The sequence below is a fragment of the Phoenix dactylifera genome, chromosome 4 (genome assembly GCF_009389715.1).
Source record: "Phoenix dactylifera cultivar Barhee BC4 chromosome 4, palm_55x_up_171113_PBpolish2nd_filt_p, whole genome shotgun sequence".
NCBI classification, from domain to species: domain Eukaryota; kingdom Viridiplantae; phylum Streptophyta; class Magnoliopsida; order Arecales; family Arecaceae; genus Phoenix; species Phoenix dactylifera.
In genome coordinates, this window is record NC_052395.1 from 14,994,522 (window position 1) to 15,016,522 (window position 22,001).

Below are 22,001 nucleotides of genomic sequence, written 5' to 3' on the forward strand. Positions count from 1 at the left end.
TGATTGTTGTTGCAAAGCTTTTCGCATTCACCGCTAAAAAGACAAGCCCACTACAAAGACAAGCCCACAAAATCTGCTTCATCTCTTCCTTCATCCCTAACCTAAAATACCGTCTCTTTCTTGTTCTCATCGATTCATGTTTTTCCATCCCTCTCGCAGACCTCATATTGGCTGGATGATTGTCGAATACAAGATAAATCTTTCTTTTCTTCTTGCTCACAAGATCTCAAGATAGAAAGAGAGGGGGCCTTGAAAGCCCAGGAGATGGTGCCAGTCCAAGTGGTTGAGTTAAATTAGAAGGGTACTGGAGCGAAGAAGGGGGGATGGGGCAGACGGGAAAGAAAAGAGAGCTAGCGGCTAGCCTCTAAGGGCTACACCCAATCAACACCTTCTCTTTTGGCAGTAGTACCGGATAAAAAGGAGATATAGGTGCAAGTGAACGAATAGAAAATAGGAAGAAAAAAAAAAAACCAACATGGAATCCTTAGCTAGAGATCAATTCTAGATGGCCGAGTGTTTTCTTTTACCCGTACATCACGATTTGATCACTGAAAGAAGGAACGTGTTAGCATCGCATGCCTTCGGTTATTAGGCTGGGTTTGACATTAGCCCCTGGGCCTTTTAAACCAACAGAGCCCAATAAGAGTCCACAAGGGTCCATTCTTGTAGGGATGCGATATGGACCGTCCGATCAAAGAGCCTTCCGATCCGGTGAGATCGCTCCTTCGTCTCATAAATGCCCGCCCTTCCCCATCGCTAGGGTTTCTCCCGGTCGTCGTCGCAAACCTTCCTCCCAAAAACCCTCGGGCGATAATGGTGAAGGGGCGGCAGGGCGAGCGCGTGAGGTCCGGCGCACTCCCCTCTCAGAATTAAACCTAACCCTAGAAATCCATTTTTGTCTTTCGTTTTCATCGCTTCCTCTTCTTCTCTCTCGCAGGCTTTACGTTCGCGGCACGATTCTCGGCTACAAAAGGTTTATTTTTTGATGAATTTTGTTCTATTTTCTTTGATTTTTTTTTTTTTTGGATCGGATCGGGTTTAATGGGATGTGATTTTGATCAGGTCGAAGTCGAACCAGTATGAGAACACGTCGCTGATCCAGATCGAGGGGTTGAACACCAAGGAGGAGGTGGCCTGGTACTGCGGCAAGCGCATGGCGTACATCTACAAAGCCAAGACCAAGGCGGACGGGACCCGCTACCGCTGCATCTGGGGCAAGGTCACCCGCCCCCACGGCAACAGCGGCGTCGTCCGCGCCCAGTTCAAGTCAAACCTCCCACCCAAATCCATGGGCGGCAAGGTCAGGGTTTTCATGTACCCGAGCAATATTTGAGGTGAGGTTCCGATTACCTTTATCTTGAAAAGTTTCAGTACCCTGTTACTTATTTTTTGATTGATTGTTATGGATATGCTTATGTTTTGCTAGATAACTCTAAAGCTTCAATGGAAAGTTCTTTTTGGTAATTTTTGAAGCACAACATTTTTTTAGCTGAAAACAAACAAGCATCTTTTCTTGAGATGTATAATACCACCAATGAGACATAAAAAGGAGTAACGAGCACATGGAAGCAAAATTGCCGACTTAAAAGAAATTAACATTGTTACATTTTCGAGTACTCGAGGAACCAATACTTTTCCATGTTTTTACCCCATCCTTTGGGCCACAACGACGGACTTCTTTTTTGGCAACATTTGGAGTTCCAAGTAACCTATAGGGGATGTTGCTGCTTTAGGAGAGGCCGTTTCCTTTTCTTGCTTCCTCATTCTGGGTTCCTGTTGGCTTTTATCTCTCTTAAGGATGGGATGCTCTGTCGTGCTGCTCTCTGCCTGGTGGTGCTGGTCTAATGGAAGACCATGATTGTCTTGCTTGCGTGCATTGTCTCTTGTTGCAAGGACATTGGCTTCTATGCGCATCTTTCTCACTTTCAGGCAGTTATACATCCTGCATTTTTAAACTCCTTACTGTGAATATCCATTTTGGGCAGCTTTCCATGTCCTGTTATCTCGTGCCTATAACCTGCTTGGTTGATCTTTATTGAGTCTAGACATCACACTCACAAGCCATCCCCTGCCAATGTGGTAGCATAGATATGAAGGAAAGTAAAATGATGAAATGCCCAGATTGGGGAGCTATTCATCACTTGTTATGTCCCAAGCATATCGTGCTTGTCAGGTATTCCTTGAATAATGCATGCATTTGCTTTTGCTGGATATGGTAAGATATCCCCATGGAATTTAATCGCATAGACTGCACCCTGCTTGTAGGCTATCTGCTTAGATGATAGATAACATTTTCACCTTGTTTTTAATAGTTGTTCGTTTAAAACTCTTGATTTGTTTGGGAAGATGATGAACAGGGTTCTGGGCCCAATCACTTTACTTTCAAGAGTTGCCTCTTTGCCATGTTTGAGGATCTGTAGAATTAGTTCTGCATCCCCAGCCCTTCCCATTCAATTAACTAGTATTAGCATGAAGTTGAAAAGCTTTAATATATTGATCGACTTGTTTTGATTTTCTTTGAGCTGCTATGGTGTTTATGCTTATTGTCAAAATTGTTAGAACTCTTATTTTGGAAGAAGATTGCTCGACGATCCTCATATTTACCACATTTATCTGTTGAAGCTCTTGGGCAAATATTTGTTGCTCTTAGGACTTTGAGATCTAAGTGTAATTGTAATTTTTGAAGCACCTTTATTCAAGAAACATCATAGGGTTTATTCAACTGATCTGGAGCACTTATTCATATGTGGCCACTTTTTGCATCTTCTATTTAGTGTCACCAGTCCCTGTAGTTTTGTCATTGATATTCACGATTTTATCCAATTTAACCTTCTCTTGTTGCCTCTTATATAGTTATACTAAATCTTGAGCTTCTTTTTAGGTGGTTAAAAATAGAGAGCTTGAAGGTTTTCTTCTTAAGCTAGTATGTATCAATACTCAAAATTGCAAATTGTGTTTGTATTAGATATATATTGGCTATTGATATTTGCTGGATAGTTTAGGATGTGCTTGCATTTTACAAAACCTAAGAAAAGGCTTCAGTGTACTTCTCAGATACACCTAAGATACTTGTGGATAGGGATGGGGGGATGCTTTATTTTTCTTTTTTTTTTTTATGAATGATGATCTTTTAATATTGAATTATTTATTTTGAAGTTTCTGATGCCAGTATTATTATATGAAGTATTAATGTGTGTTGTAGCCTGGTTGTTGAGGGCTTATCATTCAAAAAAAAATCATTATATGGTATACAGATTATGGTCTATTACTTTGAATGATGACTAGTTGATAGGGTTTGTGGATTTTAATGCTGTCATATGATCTAGGGAGTATGTTATTTGGATAATCTACAATGATTAACCTATGCTTTTATATATACATGCATATTATGTATGTATGTATTTATTTATTTTTTTAATTGTATCCTAGTCATATCACATCCTACTCTTTCAGGATTTGGTGCGCCTGTATCCTGCATCCATTCTTCCTAATCCTTGACCTGCTAGGTAGAATTTGTTATATTTTGTGGTAATGAGACAGACTACCAGTATTAATATTTGTTTATTTTTCAAATAATTATGATGTTGGGAGCATCAACTCTTGTTCCTGCAGACTATTTCTTCTATTACATTCTTTAGTATCAATGTTATATTCCTACCTGAAGCATACTTTTCTATTTTCAGGGTAGTCATTTACTTCAGTAATATAATTTCATAGGAGTTTTGTATTAGATATATATTGGCTATTGATATTTGCTGGATAGTGTAGGATGCGCTTGCATTTTACAAAACCTAAGAAAAGGCTTCAGTGTATTTCTCAGATACACCTAAGATACTTCTTGGATAGGGATGTGGGATGCTTTATTTTTCTTTTTCTTTTTTGATGAATGATGATCTTTTAATATTGAATTATTTATTTTGAAGTTTCTGATGCCAGTATTATTATATGGAGTATTAATGTGTGTTGTAGCCTGGTTGTTGAGGGCTTATCATTAAAAAAAAAAATCATTATATGGTATACAGATTATGGTCTATTACTTTGAATGATGACTAGTTGATAGGGTTTGTGGATTTTAATGCTGTCATATGATCTAGGGAGTATGTTATTTGGATAATCTACAATGATTAACCTATGCTTTTATATATACATGCATATTATGTATGTATGTATTTATTTATTTTTTTAATTGTATCCTAGTCATTTTACATCCTACTCTTTCAGGATTTGGTGCGCCTGTATCCTGCATCCATTCTTCCTAATCCTTGACCTGCTAGGTAGAATTTGCTATATTTTGTGGTAATGAGACAGACTACCAGTATTAATATTTGTTTATTTTTCAAATAATTATGATGTTGGGAGCATCAACTCTTGTTCCTGCAGACTATTTCTTCTATTACATTCTTTAGCATCAACGTTATATTTCTACCTGAAGCATACTTTTCTATTTTCAGGGTAGTCATTTACTTCTTTAATATAATATCATAGGAGTTTCTTGAAGTATTTTCCATTTTCCCTTTCCCCCAAAAAAATGTGTTTGTGCATCAAGCATACCTGATGCCCTTCATCCTGACACCTGACTTTAGGTCTCATATTTTATGTAATTCTGTAGAACAGAGCTTAAAGACACCGTGGATAAGATTTATAATGCTTGTCTTCTTCAACTTAAGGATATCCTCCAGCGGCTCCTTGCTTATCATATCCTTTGTGTTCTCAGAGAGGGGAGTAGGTTGGCGGGTTTGGTTGCTGGTTTTGGAACCTTGGTCAAAGCTTGTCATGTATGGGATTCTAATTTCCCACCGGGCGTGATGGTCCTTGTTCTTTTTTGTGTTCTGGTTTCTGGTCGGAGCACCGAGTAGGGGGCTGTAGTGCATTAACAAAAAGTAAAAATAAAAAAAAAACAAAAACAAAAATAAAAGCAGCAATACCCTGGAGCTTTCGGGTATATATCAACAGATTGAATCAGCTCTTAATTGTTGGGCTCCCTTATCTTATATTATTTAAGAAGGCTCTCAAATATTTCATGAAAACATGTTGTAGCTGGTGTAAGGGCTACTTTCATTGCTATTAATTGATTCATTATTACGAGTTCCAATTATTGAGGCAAGTTAGAAAAGAAGAAGTTACTATTGATTTCCTAGACTATTATCATGCTGCAGAACTTTTAACAAGATAGAATGCATCAAAATATTGTCATATTCATATATATTTTTCTAATCAACAGTTTCCCATGCTTTAATTTCTTTTTCTGCTTTCATGTAAGATCTTCTATTTTGCCGATGCTCATGAGGCCTCATCGTTTAAAGGTATATCTGTTGTACCAAAAGCAAGGATTCTAAACATCTTTTTTTTTTTTGCCCCTCCATTCAGGTGTATCGATGCGGTGCAAATATGACAGAAGGCGGACTTGTAGTTTGGTAACAATTGAATTTTGATGCTTGTTTTTAGTATGTCAAATTATTGATACTCTAGTTGACTGAACGTATATTTGCAGTCTGTTATTGTGGAAGTGAAACTTAATTTGCCCATTAGAATTATTTTGTTTTTTTTATGGGCATATTTGGAAAAATGGCTATATATCAGCTTGTCGCTGCTGAGTGCATGGATTGTTTGGGGAGTCAGATTTGTAGGGTGAGCTTGTGCCCAAACCTTCTTGTAACTTGGGTTCTGTTTGGTAAAGTTTTTGGCAATAGATCTTTTGAAAGTAAAGCTTTTTAAAAAAATATTTGTTGTTTAGTACCTATATTTTTAAAGTGCTGTATTTTTTAATATATGTTTGGTAAACAAACTGAGAAAATACTTTTAGTATGACAAAATGACCAGAAAGAATATTGCATAGTATTATACAACAAAGCATATAAAATATAATATGTATTAATACATAAATATATGATATAGTATAATATTACTGTAATGTAATATAACATTATCATAATATAGTAATATAATATTATACACTATAGCATAATAATTTAATATAATATTAAATTATTTAACATAATATATCAATATATTATGATATAATGTAAAATAATATTATATTTATAATATAATACAATAATAAAGGTATAAAATATTATAATTATTAATGTAAATTAATTTTTTTATAATATAACATCATATTAAATTATTTAACATAACATACTAATGTATTATGATATAATGTAATATATATTTATAGTATAATATAAGAATAAAAATATAAAATATTATAATTATTAGTGTAAATTAATTTTTCACCTTTTTGATGACTATTTATCTCGCTAATAAATTTTCTAGGTAGGTGATAAAATTGGTTAAATAATTACTAAATTTTTAGATGAAAAACTGTTTAGCATGTTCTATGTACACAGTTAATAAGGCTTTGAATGCACTTCATATAGCCTGGCACACAATTAACTTTTTCTGGCATACAATTAAGTAAACTTGGAACACGGTTAATATAGCTCAGCACATAATTAAGTCTTTCTGGTACACTGTTAAATAAGCTTGGTGTACAGTTAAATAAGGATTGAACACAGTTAATCTAGCATGGAACGTAGATAATATATCTTGCCATACAATTAATTAAGGCTTGCACACAGTTAATATCCTATCTAAACTTTATCTTGTTTCTGCTTTTTTACATTGTTGATGTAGTAGCAACAAAAATACAAAAAACAATACTCATGTTTGCTCAAATACAAATTAAATCAACCATCTCCTCAAAAATTTTATAAAGAAAAGAAGTCAATGAGCTATAAGTTGAGAAGCAATATGATCACGCAGAATATCCATCTCACGGTTACCCAATATTTGGTTTTGCTCTGCACTCAGTTCTTTTTGTGGTTCATTAATCTCTAAACAATTAGAAGGGAGTAGATCCTCATTATCATCATAAGGCTGAAACTCCAAATCTTTGATTGCATGATTTCTAATAAAATTATGAATAATCATGGAAGCTACCAAAATTTGGATTTGTTTATGATAAGAAAAGTTGGGCATGATACTCGATATTCTCCATCTACTTTTTCAACATCTAAATGTCCTTTCAATAATGCATCTTAGGGAGTAATGTGCATAATTAAAGATTTCATGCATATCCCTTAGTTGACTTTGACGTCGAAAATCTGGTAAATAATGCCTCTCCCATTTGTAGGGCCCCATATATCTTGACATGTGAGGATATCCTGCATCCACCAAATAATATATATATATATATATATATATATATATATATATATATAATGTCTGCATTATAATTAAAATGCATACCTCTAGGTGGGTGTAGAAATTGGAGCTCTTTTTTGCATATAGCATCTAAAAAAATACGAACATTATGAGCGGTACCCTTTCATCCAGCACAAACAAAAGTAAAACATATGTCAATCACAACAGGCCATAACATTTTGTGTAGGAATTCTTTTTCGGCCAATATATGATACTTGTTTGGATGGAGAAATTTTTACTGGTATATAGGTGCCATCAATTGCTCCAATGCAGTCCTTAATATAAGGCCACCAACGACTATCATCGCGGATTTTATTTGGAACATTTTTGAACTCTTTATCAACGGGCTAATAATATCCTTGGACATTCTTAAAACAACATTTAAAACATGAGTGAAATATCTACTAATTGTTTCTTCGGAATGTTGAAATCTTTCTTGAACCATCCTATTTCCAAACCCATGTCGTAGAATCATCAAAAACATAGATACCAGCTTTTCAACAGGAATATATTTAGAAGTTTTTAAACCATATTTGACTTTCAATTTCATGCTCAGATCAATAAATATATGTTTTTTTTATTCGAAATTGTTGTTGGCATCTATTTAGATTGTCATGTAAAATCTTTGATACAAATTTGTATCCGGTTTGATAGGAGGTCCTACAAGGCTCGTTCTTAATATATTGTGTAATATTCAGTAACTGTACCAATAGTTACATTTAGTAGATCATAAAAATTATCATCAACTATCTCATCTTCACTAGAAAAATATTATGAAAAAAATAAAACATTCGTAACAAATAAAACAAATGATATATAAATATGTAATACAAATAACACAAATAATATAAGAGAACACCAACATATAACATTTATAATATTCATAAAATCAATAGCATCAACGATACATTATTCAAGAGATAACACATACATATAGTCCACCATTCTGCAATAGAAGTTCATAATTAAAACTACAAAACTTATCGCCATAATAGTGCATCAACAATTACTTCTTTAGGTTTGACATTTGCTTGAGCCATTCAATTTGAAGATAGGTATCTTGGAGAGCCACAAACATCTCTCGATGTTCTTTTTTAAGAAGCATCTTAGCAGCAATCAGAAGCAATTCAGGTTGTGCTACCATCTCAGGTATCGCCCGTACTACGCCCATCATCTCATCGATACTACATTCAGGTTTATCAATCATCTTGAATGACACTTAACTCCTCTTCTCCACTGCATCAATAAGACGACTCAACTGCTAAGATAGTTGTGCAGCACCCCCTACCTTTCTGCATTTCTTATCATGCAAAGTAGGGCTAACTCTCTTCTTTCCTCACTCTGCAAGAGTAGGGTTAACATTAAAATTATCAGTGGGAACGTCATGAATTTTATATGTAATCATATGAGGGTCTTCATATGAGTCACCTAAGCCCTTAAACGTATCATTATTAACCCCATCCAACCTCTCAAACACTCCAATTGTGCCCTTAACATCCTTTTGCACTAGTAAAGTTGGTGCCTAGGCCCCCTCCCCAGTGGCACTAGTATCTTTAAATAACCTATCCAACTTTATGGCATGTTGCAAACCACGTTCTCGGAACTTATCTGCATCAGGAATCTCCTGCAAATTAACAATATATAGTTGTCAATAGTAGTTTATAAGTTAGTATAATAAATCTTACAAACATCAAACTAGTGGCACATGTATTTGCATTTTTTTTCTCATTATGCATTTGGTGCATCTATTGTATTTCTAACAGAATCCCATCCAAGCCCTATTTTCTTTCTCAGCAATTTCAACCAAATGCTCTAATTTGCTTTCAGGTTATCCCACTTATTTTTAAATTTTTTGTAATCATATTGATTTCCAGTCTTCTCATTAAATTTTTTAATTATATTGGCCCATCCTACTATTGAAATGTGTTCCTGGGCAATTACCAACTTCAACTTTACCAATACATATATCGATAAACTCCTCCATCAATTTGTCATTTCAAATAGCCATTTTTTTTCTTCTCATCTTGGGTTGATGGACCAGCAATGGTATGTTGGCTTTTCTTAAACATTTGTTCTTTTTACAATGCAACAAGAAGGATATGAAATATTTTATCATCATAAGTCATGATTTTATCCATAATCATAAGTCCCAAAAAATGCTAGCTTGTTGCTCAAACACCTAGTGTGTTCTTAATAACTAAATCATTCTACAGTTTTCAATGAACAGATGAACCTCCAAGAACTCCTCTGCTTGACATATAATGGTGATGCAATCTGCAACTGCAGTGAAAAATTAGATATCCTATCAATGGACGTGACAAAATGGGGAAATATGTTTCCACTCAACCATAATGAGTTTGGGGCAACATAATGTAATTAAACATTAGGAAAAAGTTCATGGTTAGGTCAGTTTGAAGGAAGGCTTAGGCCCTGTTTGGGGGAGCTTTTGGAGGGCCAAAAAGCACTTTCTGGCCCTCCAAAAGTACTTTTAAACAAAAAAAGATGTTTGGTAAAATTTTGGAAAAGCTGTTTCAGCTTTTGCGGGAAGCTGAAAACAGCTTTTGGGGGGAAGCTCTAATTTGTAGCTTCCCCCCAAAAGCTGTTTTCAGCTTTGTCGGAAAGCTGTTATTTTACCAAAAGTACCCCCATTTAAAAATCCTTTTTTCCTCCCAAAGTGGCCCATCCACCGCCTCTTCCTCTTCCGCCCATCACCCTCCTCTTCCTCTTCCTCTTCCGCCCATCCCCCTCCTCTCCATCTCCCCCGCCGCCGCCCATGACGCCCTCCCCCTCTTCTCCCTCCTCCGCCGCCGTTCCGTCTCCCTCGCCGCCGCCCCCTCTCCCTCGCCGCCGCCCTCGACGCCCTCCGCCTTTTCTCCCTCCTCCTCTGCCGTTCCCTCTCTCCTATTGCTGTCGCCAACGCCCTCCTCCTCTGCCGCTCTCTCTCCCCCGCCGCCGCCTCCGACATCGTCTTCCTCTTCTCCATCCTCCTCTGCTGCTCCCTCTCCCCCGTCGCCGCCCCTGACTCCCTCCGTCTCTTCTCCCTCGCCCAACCACCTCTCCCTCTCCCCGACCGCTCTCCCTCTTCCTCAAAGCTTCTCTCTTCGGCTTCGTCGCCCATCCTCCCGTCGTCGCGCCGCCGGGAGCTTGATCGCCTCTTGTATCATAATACATTAATATGTTATGTTAAATAATTTAATATTATATTATATTATGAGAAATTAATTTATGCTAATAATTATAATATTTTATACCTTTATTATGTATTATACTATAAATATAATATTATATTACATTATATCATAATATGTTAATATATTATGTTAAATAATTTAATATTATGTTATATTATGGAAAATTAATTTATGCTCATATTTTTGATGATATTGGAAATCGTGGGGTGCCCTTTTGAGCGGCGGCGTCCGCCCACGCCAACGTGCGTCCGTCTTGGCTTCCTTCCGTCGAGACTGCCGCTGGTTAACTGCAAATGGTCATCAGAAGGATAAAAAATAAATTTACACTAATAATTATAATATTTTATACATTTATTATTGATTATACTATAAATATAATATTATATTATATTATACCATAATATATTGATATGTTATTGTTAGGGGAAAAATCCTAAGTCATATATCCACAGAGGCGCTCGGCCGAAGAGCGCCGACCGGAAAGCTGCTCGGCCAAAGGATGCCGACCAGGAAGGCACTCGACTAGAGGGCGTCGACCAGAGCGCGCGCCAAGAGGTGCCCCACCCAAAGCTGCTCGGTTAGAAAGCGCCGACCAAAGACAGCGCCAAGGCGCTCTGCTAGAAGGTGCTCGCCTAAAGGGCGCCGACCAGGAGTACTTGAAGCAACCCCGCCACAGGGCGCCCCATTGGGCGACCAGCTCGGCTCGGCACTCTTGCCGAGCCGATGCCTTAACCAAATGTTCAACCTCCGCCTAAAGTCCAAGGGACTGACAACTCCTACGGCTTGCGACCCGCCACTATCTCCAAGCCATCAAGGCATAAGATCTTCGCAGGTATTCGGCACGACCTGCCATTAATGCACGAGACTCTCTCAAGTCTCCGATGCACTCAGTCATTTAATGAACACGGCCCAAGACGATCTCCGGATCACTGAACCATCAGAGCGCATGGCTCTACCTGACCGCCGGTTCATTCGGTAATAAATGCACTTACCATCTACAGACCCCAGGCCCGCTACGGCCGGCGGTTCAACCACTCCAACAGGTCCGATCGACCGTGACAACTCCCTGGTTCCGGTCTGATTCGGCCTTATTTTCCACCACGCCATTAATGGGCCAAATCGTGCCCAATTATCACATAACAGGACAAACCTTATGTCACCTCCCAGGTAACCGAATCCTCCTATAAAAGGGAACCTGGGGGGAAGAGGAAAGGGGGGACCAAAGCAAGAGAAAAAACCCGGAGCTGGAGAGAACCCTCCTAGACCGGGGGAAAAAGGAAGAAAACAACACAGATACAATTGAACACAAGATTCTGTCTTCTCCACATACTCTCTCCCCTGCTCTCTCCACATACTTGCCCCCTCTGACTTAGGCATCGGAGGGCCGGCGCCGGGGAGCCCGGCCACCGGCTTTTTTGCAGGACAGGACTGGACGCACCACCCCTCTTCGGACGCTCCCACGCCCCCCGGAGGAGGACGCAGCCAGCCGGCGCACCACCGTCCGCCCCCTGCAGCAGCGGAGCTCCTCCTTCCCCGGCTTCACGGTGGCCCCCGGGTCCAATTTCCAGCAACAGTTGGCGCTAGAGGAAGGGCCCGAGTTCGCTACCATGAAGCTAAGAAGCAAAGGGGCTTCCAACGCCTCTCGACGTCCTCCACCAAGCCCAGAATGTTCCGTTCGGAACTCACCACCCCCGGTTGAGCCAGCACCTCAAGTTCAACCGGAACAATTTGATGCCCTGGTGCAGCAAGTGCAGGCGTTGGCTACCGCCGTCCAAAGTTTGCAACCCAGGGGCATCCCAGCAGCACCGCCTCCCCCGGCTCCAGTTCAACCGGAGCCCCCTACAAGCGGGCTTCCTCTTCGAGGTCAGGACTCTCAAGTCCAGGCCTCCCTCTGGAGAGAGCACCCAGTCAGAGATCACGGAGGCTGGCCACAGCCTTCAGAAGCCGAGTCGGTTCCAGGGCAACTTGCACCCAGAGGAACCGCTGTAGCGATCCTCCAGAATGATGAACTCGACAAGAAGGTCGAAAAGCTGGAGCGCCAAATCCAGGCACTCCACGGGAGAAAATCGGGACGTAACGGCGACTTCGAGTTCAATACGAAGTCACCCTTCTCCCAGGAGATTGAAGATGAACCGGTTCCCCTCCGGTTCAAGATGCCCCAGGTGGAGCCTTACAACGGCAAGGCAGATCCCTTTGACCACCTGGAGAGTTACCGGGTCTTAATGGCCCTACAAGGGGCCTCGGAAGCCATGATGTGCAAGGCTTTCCCGGCGACACTCCGAGGACCAGCCCGGCTTTGGTTTACCGGGCTGAAGCCGAGTACTGTCTCTTCCTTTGAGCAGCTCGGCAGACAATTTGCTGGCAACTTTGCCGCCAGCCAACCCCAGCGGCGGACATCTGACTCCCTCCTTGATATCAAACAAAAGGAGGGAGAATCCTTCAAGGAATACTTGGACCGGTTCACCGCCGCAACATGGGAAGTCCGGGAGCTTGACCAGTCAATCGCCATGTCGGCGCTGAAGACTGGAGCCCGGTCCTACAGATTCCTCTTCTCGATTGAGAAGAATTTCCCAGCGGACCTTACAGAAATGTTCGCTCGAGCCCGGAAATATGCCAAGGCTGAGGAAGCCGTGGCCGTCAGGCGGGGCGGGACCGAGCAGAACCCCAAGAAGAGGCGCCGTGAGGAACGCAGCCGACCCAGAAGCCCGTCTCCACGACGAGCTAAGAATCCGCCCCGCCCGAAAAGTCCACCCCGGTTGAGAGGACCGCCGCAGCAGAGGTCACTCCGCCCGAGGTTCCCACTGCAGGCCCGTGCACCTGAAGGGAGGTATGAAGAGTATACTCCCCTCAATACTCCTCGGGCTGAAATCCTCATGGAGATTGAGAGTCGGGATTGCATCCGGCTCCCCCCTCCAAAGCCAGACACCAGAATCCGGCGTGATCTCCGGAAGTATTGCCGTTTTCACCGAGATCACGGCCATGATACCGAGGATTGTTATCAGCTCTGAAATGAGATCGAAGCACTCATTCGCCGAGGGGTGCTCGATCGGTTTGTGCAAGGCCGGCGCGAAGGGAAGAAGCCAGCCGAAGGAGCAGCACAGCCTGAAGGTTCTAATGCCAACAGGCCCATTGCCGGCGTCATCAACACTATCCGAGGAAGGACCTCGGCTGGGGAAGCCTCAGGGGAAGGAGCCTCCTCGAAGCGCCCGCGCACCTCTGAAGCCATCTCCTTCTCAGATGACGATCTAGAGGGAGTCGAAACTCCCCATGATGATGCCATGGTCATCTCCATGATCATAAATAAATTTGATGTAAAACGCATCCTGGTTGATAATGGAAGTTCGGCGAATGTTTTGTATTTTGATGCTTATTGTAAAATGGGGATGACAAAAGAACAGCTACGGAGGATGAATGCTCCGCTAGTTGGATTCACTGGGGATTCAGTCCCAGTAGAGGGCGAGATCGACCTTCTGGTCACAGCCGGGCTCGCCCCTCGTGAAAGTACCGTGGGTATGAGCTTCCTTGTGATACGCCTGCCCTCGGTTTACAACGCCATCCTTGGAAGGCCAGGACTCAACGCCCTCCGAGCAGCGGTCTCAACTCACCACCTGCTGATGCGATTCCCCACCAGCCAGGGAGTCGGTGAAGTCCGAGGGGACCAAATGGTGGCAAGGCGATGCTACCTAGCGACCCACGAGGCAAGACGACCGGCCGAGGTGCCCGCCCCAACGACTGACCAGCCCTCAACTGAAGTTATGGAGGCACGGGTCAACCCCCAGAAAGAGCGGGTGGAGCCTGGTGAGTTGTTAATTCAAGTTCCCTTACGAGAGAACTTTCCCGAGCTAACCGTGCAGATCGGCTCTGGCCTTGGCGAAAACGAGAGGAGTCGCCTCGTCGACTTCCTACGGGACAATATGGATGTCTTCGCCTGGTCGCCTGTAGATATGCCGGGGATAGACCCGGAGGTCATGGTCCACCGGCTTCAGGTGAAGCCGACCTGCAAGCCCGTGCGGCAAAAGAAGCGAGGCGCCGCCCCTGAGCGACAACGAGCAGCAGCCGAGGAGGTCGGCAAGCTCCTTGAAGCCGGTTTCGTCCGGGAGATATCCTACCCGGAATGGCTCGCCAATGTGGTCCTCGTCAAAAAAGCTAGCGGAAAGTGGCGTATGTGCGTGGACTACACCGACCTGAATAAAGCCTGCCCGAAGGACAGCTTCCCACTTCCCAGCATTGACCAGCTCGTGGATTCCACCTCGGGTCACGAGCTGCTGGCATTCATGGACGCCTTTTCCGGATATAATCAGATCCGCATGGCGCCAGAAGACGAGGAAAAAACAGCCTTCATCACCGACGGGGGAACCTACTGCTACAAAGTGATGCCATTCGGTCTAAAAAACGCCGGGGCGACTTATCAAAGGCTGGTCAGCCGGATCTTCAAAGACCAAATAGGCCGAAACATGGAGGTCTACGTAGATGACATGCTGGTGAAAAGTAAAGCGGCGCAAGACCACATAGCCGACCTCAATGAAGCATTCTCCACACTCCGAAAGTACCAGATGAAGCTCAACCCAGCTAAATGTGCATTCGGGGTCACCTCCGGCAAATTCCTCGGCTTCATCATTACACAACGAGGAATCGAGGCCAATCCAGAGAAGATCCGAGCCCTCCAAAGGATGACGCCTCCCAGGACGGTCAAGGAGGTACAGCGGCTCACGGGCCGAGTGGCAGCCCTCGGGAGGTTTATCTCCCGCTCGGCCGAGCGCTGCCTTCCATTCTTTGCAGCCCTCAAGAAGCCGAAGAACTTTTTGTGGTCGGACGAGTGCCAGCAATCTTTTGAAGAGCTCAAGCACTTGCTGGCTTCCCCTCCCCTACTCACGAAGCCTCAACAAGGTGAGCTCCTCTACTTGTATTTAGCTGTCTCCCCTGTAGCAGTAAGCTCGGTCCTGGTCCGAGAGGAGGGGAAACTTCAGAAACCGGTGTACTACACCAGCCGGGTCTTAAGGGATGCTGAGACCCGATACTCCAAGCTTGAGAAGACCGCCTACGCTTTGGTCATCTCAGCTCGGAGGCTCCGACCCTACTTCCAAGCTCACACAGTGGCTGTGCTGACTGACCAGCCGATCAAGCAGATCCTGCAGAGATCAGATCGTGCGGGTCGGATCACTAAATGGGCCATTGAGCTTGGGGAGTTCGACATTGAGTACCGGCCCAGACCGGCGATCAAAGCACAAGCACTCGCAGACTTTATAGCCGAGTGCACCATACCAGATGAGGTCAAGCCTGAACCTGAGCCACCGTTGGAGTAGACCCCGAGTTTTACATGGGCTCTACATGTCGATGGCTCTTCAAATTCGGGGGGTAGTGGAGCAGGATTTATTCTCACCAGCCCGGAGGGGGTGGTCGCCGAGCAGGCCCTGCGCCTCGAGTTTCCTGCTTCCAATAATATGGTGGAGTATGAAGCGCTCGTCGCCGGGCTTAAGCTAGCCAAAGAGCTAGGAGTGAAGGACTTGAAGGCCTTCAGTGATTCCCAGCTCGTCGTCAACCAAATTATGGGCGACTTCGAAGCTAGAGACCCGACCATGCAGAAGTATCTCCAGAAGGTACGGGATCTCCCCTCGACCTTGGACTCTTTCCACATCCAACATATTACCAGGTCGGAGAATTTCAGGGCCGACCAGCTATCAAAGCTGGCGTCCTCTCGCATGAGCGAGCTTCCCAAAGGGGCAGTCCTGGAATATCTCCAAAAGCCCAGCACGGACGAGACCGAGCAGACCCTCTGCACCGAGCTTGAGCCAAGCTGGATGGATGGACTCATCAGCTATCTGCAAGACGAAACTCTCCCTGCTGATGTACGAGAGACTCGCCGAATCAAGCGCCTCGCCACCCGATACATACTATACGAGGGAAAGCTCTATCGGAAATCCTTCACCTCTCCCCTTCTCAGATGCCTTCGCCCAACGGAAGCTAATTATGCCCTGCGCGAAGTCCACGAAGGAATTTGTGGAAACCATCTGGGAGGACGAGCCTTGGCCCATAAAATTCTGCGCCAAGGGTATTATTGGCCGACACTCCAGAAGGATGCTATGGATTTCGTCAAGAGATGCGACCGGTGCCAAAGGAACGCCAACGTTCAGCGCCGGCCCTCGGCTCTTTTGACTTCTATCAGCTCCCCTTGGCCTTTTGCCCAGTGGGGAATTGACATCCTCGGGCCATTTCCTCTGGCCACCGGGCAAAGGAAGTTCCTGGTCGTCTCCATCGACTACTTCACTAAGTGGGTGGAAGCTGAGCCCCTCGCCCGGATAACCGAGCAGAAGATGCGGGATTTCGTTTGGAAGTCCATCATTTGCAGATTCGGGCTTCCCCGCATCCTTATCTCTGACAATGGTCGCCAGTTCGACAACATCCATTTCAGAGAGTTCTGCTCCGAGCTTGGCATTGACCACCGCTTCACCTCGGTCGCGCATCCTCAGACAAACGGAGAAACCGAGGTAACAAATCGTACTATTTTGCAGGGTCTCAAAACCAGGCTCGACAAATCCAAAGGACAATGGGTCGAAGACCTATACAATGTCCTGTGGGCTTACCGGACTACGTTCCGCGTCCCCACCGGCGAGACTCCCTTCAACCTGACATATGGGACGGAGGCCGTCATTCCACTGGAGATTGGGCTCCCCTCTCCAAGAGTCGAGCACCACGATGCTAGCTCCAACTCTTCGCAGCTCAGAGGCAACCTCGACTTGATCGAGGAAACAAGGGAGGTCGCCCGAGTGCGTATGGCGAGGTACCAACAAAAGACAGCTCAGTACTACAACGCCAGGGTCAAAGTCAAATCTTTCAGACCAGGGGACCTTGTCCTAAGAAGTGCTGAAACCTCCCGACCAACTGAGCGAGGGAAGTTGGCCCCGAATTGGGAAGGACCATACCGAGTCACGCGCATTCGCTGGCCCGGAGCTTATCAATTGGAGTCTCTAGATGGGACTCCCATTCCGCGGAGCTGGAGCTCTGAAAATCTCCGCGTGTACCACCAGTAGAACCCTAAGGGGTCCCTCATCATTCAACCATTAAATTTCATCTTATGAATTTCACTCTATGAATTTCGTTTCACGATAAACTGATGGTTTGCGGACTTATTCCGAGCTCACCAATTTTCTTGATTATCCCATGGCATCAGGTTTATTCTTCTTCCCTAACCACGGTTGGGATGCCCTGATACCTCGGGATGGAGTACCCGCGTGGACTCCCTGAAGATGTCCATGAGTTTATGGTGCGCTCCCCATCAGCGAGCTTGGCTCGTTCTCCTACCCTGGCCACGGTCAGGATGCCCCGAGGCGTCGGGACGCCCCGGTTACCGGGAAGCTCGAGGCGTCGGGACATGAGTAGCGGTCCTCTCTGACCGGACGAGCTCGGCTCGTGCTCCATCGACTATTGAGTAGCGGTCCTCTCTGACCGGACGAGCTCGGCTCGTGCTCCATCGACTATTGAGTAGCGGTCCTCTCTGACCGGACGAGCTCGGCTCGTGCTCCATCGATTATTGAGTAGCGGTCCTCTCTGACCGGACGAGCTCGGCTCGTGCCCCATCGACTATTGAGTAGCGGTCCTCTGACCGGACGAGCTCGGCTCGTGCTCCATCGATTATTGAGTAGCGGTCCCCTGACCGGACGAGCTCGGCTCGTGCTCCATCGACTATTGAGTAGCGGTCCTCTCTGACCGGACGAGCTCGGCTCGTGCTCCATCGATTATTGAGTAGCGGTCCTCTCTGACCGGACGAGCTCGGCTCGTGCTCCATCAACTATTGAGTAGCGGTCCTCTCTGACCGGACGAGCTCGGCTCGTGCTCCATCGATTATTGAGTAGCGGTCCTCTCTGACCGGACGAGCTCGGCTCGTGCTCCATCGACTATTGAGTAGCGGTCCTCTCTGACCGGACGAGCTCGGCTCGTGCTCCATCGATTATTGAGTAGCGGTCCTCTCTGACCGGACGAGCTCGGCTCGTGCCCCATCGACTATTGAGTAGCGGTCCTCTGACCGGACGAGCTCGGCTCGTGCTCCATCGATTATTGAGTAGCGGTCCTCTGACCGGACGAGCTCGGCTCGTGCTCCATCGATTATTGAGTAGCGGTCCCCTGACCGGACGAGCTCGGCTCGTGCTCCATCGATTATTGAGTAGCGGTCCTCTGACCGGACGAGCTCGGCTCGTGCTCCATCGATTATTGAGTAGCGGTCCTCTGACCGGACGAGCTCCTACCCCGACCTCGGCCGGAATGCCCCGATACGTTGGGATGTTGTCTTTATTGGCCAAGCAAGCTCGGCTCATTCTTTACCGGCTTCAGCCAACGAGCTCGGCCCGCTATTCCATTTCTGGATTTCTCTGCCGACGTCCTCGAAGAACGGAGTCCGAGCAGAGAAGCGTCCTCAGTCGCCTCGGCGCATGGACGCATACGGTACAAGGTACCCATTTATTTAATGTTTTTTACATTATCTATTCTGCTTCTGGATTTCTCTGCCGACGTCCTCGAAGAACGGAGTCCGAGCAGAGAAGCGTCCTCAGTCGCCTCGGCGCATGGACGCATACGGTACAAGGTACCCATTTATTTAATGTTTTTTACATTATCTATTCTGCTTCTGGATTTCTCTGCCGACGCCCTCGAAGAACGGAGTCCGAGCAGAGAAGCGTCCTCAGTCGCCTCGGCGCATGGACGCATACGGTACAAGGTACCCATTTATTTAATGTTTTTTTACATTATCTATGCGTTGCTATACCATTGGTTGAAGAACCGAGCAATGGAGCTCGGCAAGCCAAAACTTAAGCTCAGGCCCTAGAGCCCATATCCTCGGAACCTAAAATAGATCCGAGCAGAGAAACTTATGCTACAATAGACAAGTTTCCACACATGAATATTCATTTCAAAAAGCCCGGAGGCCTAGTACAAGAGCTCGGACCCGGCCTTAACAAAGTATAGAGGCCGCTCCGGCTTACAAAAAGGAAAAAGAAGATAGGAAAAAGGGGGAAACTACACAAAGGGCTCAGGCCCGGCGACTTCAGGAACAGCTGGCTCTTCTGCGGCCGAGGCCCCCACGGTGGCTTTAGGAGCTGCCTCGGTGACCTCGAGAACGATCTCGCCTTCTTCAGCTTGACCCTCCTGGTCGGTCCCGCCAGAGGTTGGAACCTCTACCTCCGCCTTCGCTTCTGGGTTTTCGACCCCAGCGCCTGGTTGAAGCAGGCTAAGGTCGAAATCTGGGAGAAGCCGCCGCAACTGATTGCGGAAGTCCTTGAAGCCCTGGATGAGACCATTGACGCCTTCCTCTTCCATCAAGTTGCGAAACTCTTCCGATTCACGGAAGAGCTTGACGGCGTCCTGGGCCTGCTCCCGGGCCTCCTTCTCCCGAGCCTCATGGTAGGCGGCCTTCCGCTCCAAAATCTTTATTTCTCTTTCGCGATCCGCGAGCAGAGATTGCACGTCAAGTAGACGGATCTCGAGATCTCGGACCTTTATTCGAGCCTCCCCCACCTCCTGCTCGCGTATAGCGAGCGACGATTCGGCCTCCGTCCGGCGGGCCTCCGCGGCGCGCACTTCGGACCTAGTCAAAGAGTGCGCGCCCTTCTCCTCTTCAAGTTCGGCGACCAGAGTCCGAACCTCGTCCTCGGCCGCCCCTAGCTTCGCTTGAAGCACTTTCTGCTCGGCCTCAGACGCGAGGAACTTTGTTTCGGCCTCCTCGCGCCCCCTTTGATGCCTTCGGGCCCGGTCCCGATAGTCCTGGATGATGTGAATCATCGTCTCGGTCTCGTGGAGGCGCTGCAAGAGGGGACATGTAAGAAACAGTCAAGCCAAAACACAAATTTGCACAGAGATAAAAGCTGACTTACTCGGATGGAAGAGCAAATAGCGGAGTCCATGAACTCGCCGTAGTTCATGGACCGAATTTTGGCCTGGTCGGCCGGGAGCAGCGCGACCCGAAGAACTTCGCGCGCCACTTGTACATTATCAAGGGCCGAGTCGCCCTCGAAAACAGCCCATCCAGGAGCATAAGGCACCCGCTCCTGAGGACCCGAAGGACCCGCCAGACCGGCCTCAGCTGGCCTGGGTGCGGCCGACCCCGTTGCTTCTTGGCTATTCCCCGGCTCAGAGCTGGGGAATTGGGGTCGAGTAGACGGCTGACCGGACCGCTGCGTGGTAGAGGTGGGGCGTGCGAGCGCCAGATCTGCTGAGGTCCTCCCTCCCTGGTCGGAATTTGGAGCTTCCCGCCGACCAGGGTCTTGCGAAATCGGCACCAGACACAGAGGTGCCATCATGGCTCCGCCAGAGCCCACGCCCTCTCCCCGACCAGCCTCAGGGCGCACGGGGCGAGAAGCGCGCGCCTCAACGGTTGTGGTCGTCGAGGTCTTTGCTTTCTTTCTCGGCTCGGTCGTTTCTCCTGAGAGTTCAGCCGCCCTCTTTTGGAAGCGGGCGTTAAAGGACTTCGCTCTTGGTCACCATTTTTGCGATGTCTGCAAAGATGAGCAAAATTAGAACATTAGAACAATAAGGAAATAAGAAGTTGCTGTAACTATCCTTACCCTGAGGACGTGCCGAGCTCAAGCCCACGTTCACCAGGGCGTCCTCGCTAATGAGGCCGTTCAGCAAAATCCCGTCCCCAAGGCTGCGGATGGTATCGAAGATCTCCTGCTCACGCGGAGAAAGCTGGGGGAGCCTGTTGATGGATTTAAGTTGGGCCGGCCTCCACCTGGGGTCAAACCCCCAGGACCGTTCGGAACCCAGGAAGAAGAATTTCTCCTTCCAACCATGAATGGATGAGGGGGCACCATGAAAAAGTGGACGACCCACCCGGAGGGCGATGTAGAGCCACTCCCCGTCTCCCGGGTTCGACTTAAAAATAAAAAGTCGCCGGAAGACGTTGACAGAGGTAGGAATCCCCTGTAGTAAACACAGTGATAGGAAACCCATCACTGCCCTCCAAGCGTTTGGAGTGAGTTGCGCCGGGACCAACTGGCATACCGCCAGCAACTCATTCACAAAGCTGTGAAGAGGAAATCGGAGGCCGGCCCAGAGTGACTCCGAGTGCACTCCGATCCGGCCTACCGGAGGATCGGTTACCCGATCCCTTCGCCTGGCGGGTTCCAAATGGAACCCGTGAAGAGGGAAAAACCACTCTTCGGTCATCTCGACCTCCAGGACACTCATGGTGGATACTACTTCACTAGGCAAAGAACCCATTACAAGAGAGGGAAATCAAAAAGAAGGGGGACCTGGGAAAGACGCCAGAGAAAAGGGACTTCGGTCTGAGGAAGGCTGGGAGAATAGGAAGCTGGAAGCAGAAGGCAATAGAAAGAGGACAGGGGGCCGGGGGAGAGTTTATATAGACCTCCCCAACGGCCCGGATCAGCGAAGAAAGCGCTGCGTCCTGGTTAGATGATAACACGTGTCGGCCTAAAAGACAGAACGACGCATTTAATTAGGGCTGGCGCTTCGAATGTCGAAGCGCCCCATCGGATCGTGCGGAAAGGCACCCGCAATCGAAGATCGTGCGGCCCCATCATGAGCCCACGACGCGAGGACGCTTCGCAAAAGGTGTCCCAATAATGAGGCTCTTCGGGAAAGAAGAGACGCCGC

At 46.3% G+C, this 22,001-nt stretch overlaps 2 protein-coding genes across 4 annotated transcripts; one reads left to right on the plus strand and one right to left on the minus strand.

Annotated features, from left to right (window-relative positions):
* Window positions 1–556: 556 nt before the first annotated feature.
* Window positions 557–5,697, plus strand: LOC103715952 (60S ribosomal protein L35a-1-like). Of its 3 annotated transcripts, XM_039125635.1 has the most exons (5): window positions 557–845; window positions 938–973; window positions 1,063–1,334; window positions 2,882–2,923; window positions 5,368–5,689. In XM_039125635.1, the coding sequence occupies exons 1-3, from the start codon at window positions 679–681 to the stop codon at window positions 1,331–1,333; spliced, it is 474 nt and encodes a 157-aa protein (XP_038981563.1). In that variant the 5' UTR covers window positions 557–678; the 3' UTR covers window position 1,334; window positions 2,882–2,923; window positions 5,368–5,689. The 3 variants fall into 3 exon arrangements, with proteins under 3 accessions (XP_038981563.1, XP_008801979.2, XP_038981564.1); XM_008803757.4 differs by lacking the exon at window positions 2,882–2,923 and having other exon boundaries at window positions 5,368–5,697; XM_039125636.1 differs by lacking the exons at window positions 2,882–2,923; window positions 5,368–5,689 and adding an exon at window positions 3,454–3,475.
* A 13,486-nt stretch (window positions 5,698–19,183) lies between these two features.
* LOC120110366 lies at window positions 19,184–20,767 on the minus strand. The gene is made up of 2 exons (XM_039125193.1): window positions 20,258–20,767; window positions 19,184–20,186 (listed from the first exon to the last, which is right to left on the minus strand). Exons 1-2 carry the CDS (start codon window positions 20,681–20,683, stop codon window positions 19,404–19,406), a joined length of 1,209 nt encoding a protein of 402 aa, XP_038981121.1. The 5' UTR covers window positions 20,684–20,767; the 3' UTR covers window positions 19,184–19,403.
* Between the last annotated feature and the right edge of the window lie 1,234 nt (window positions 20,768–22,001).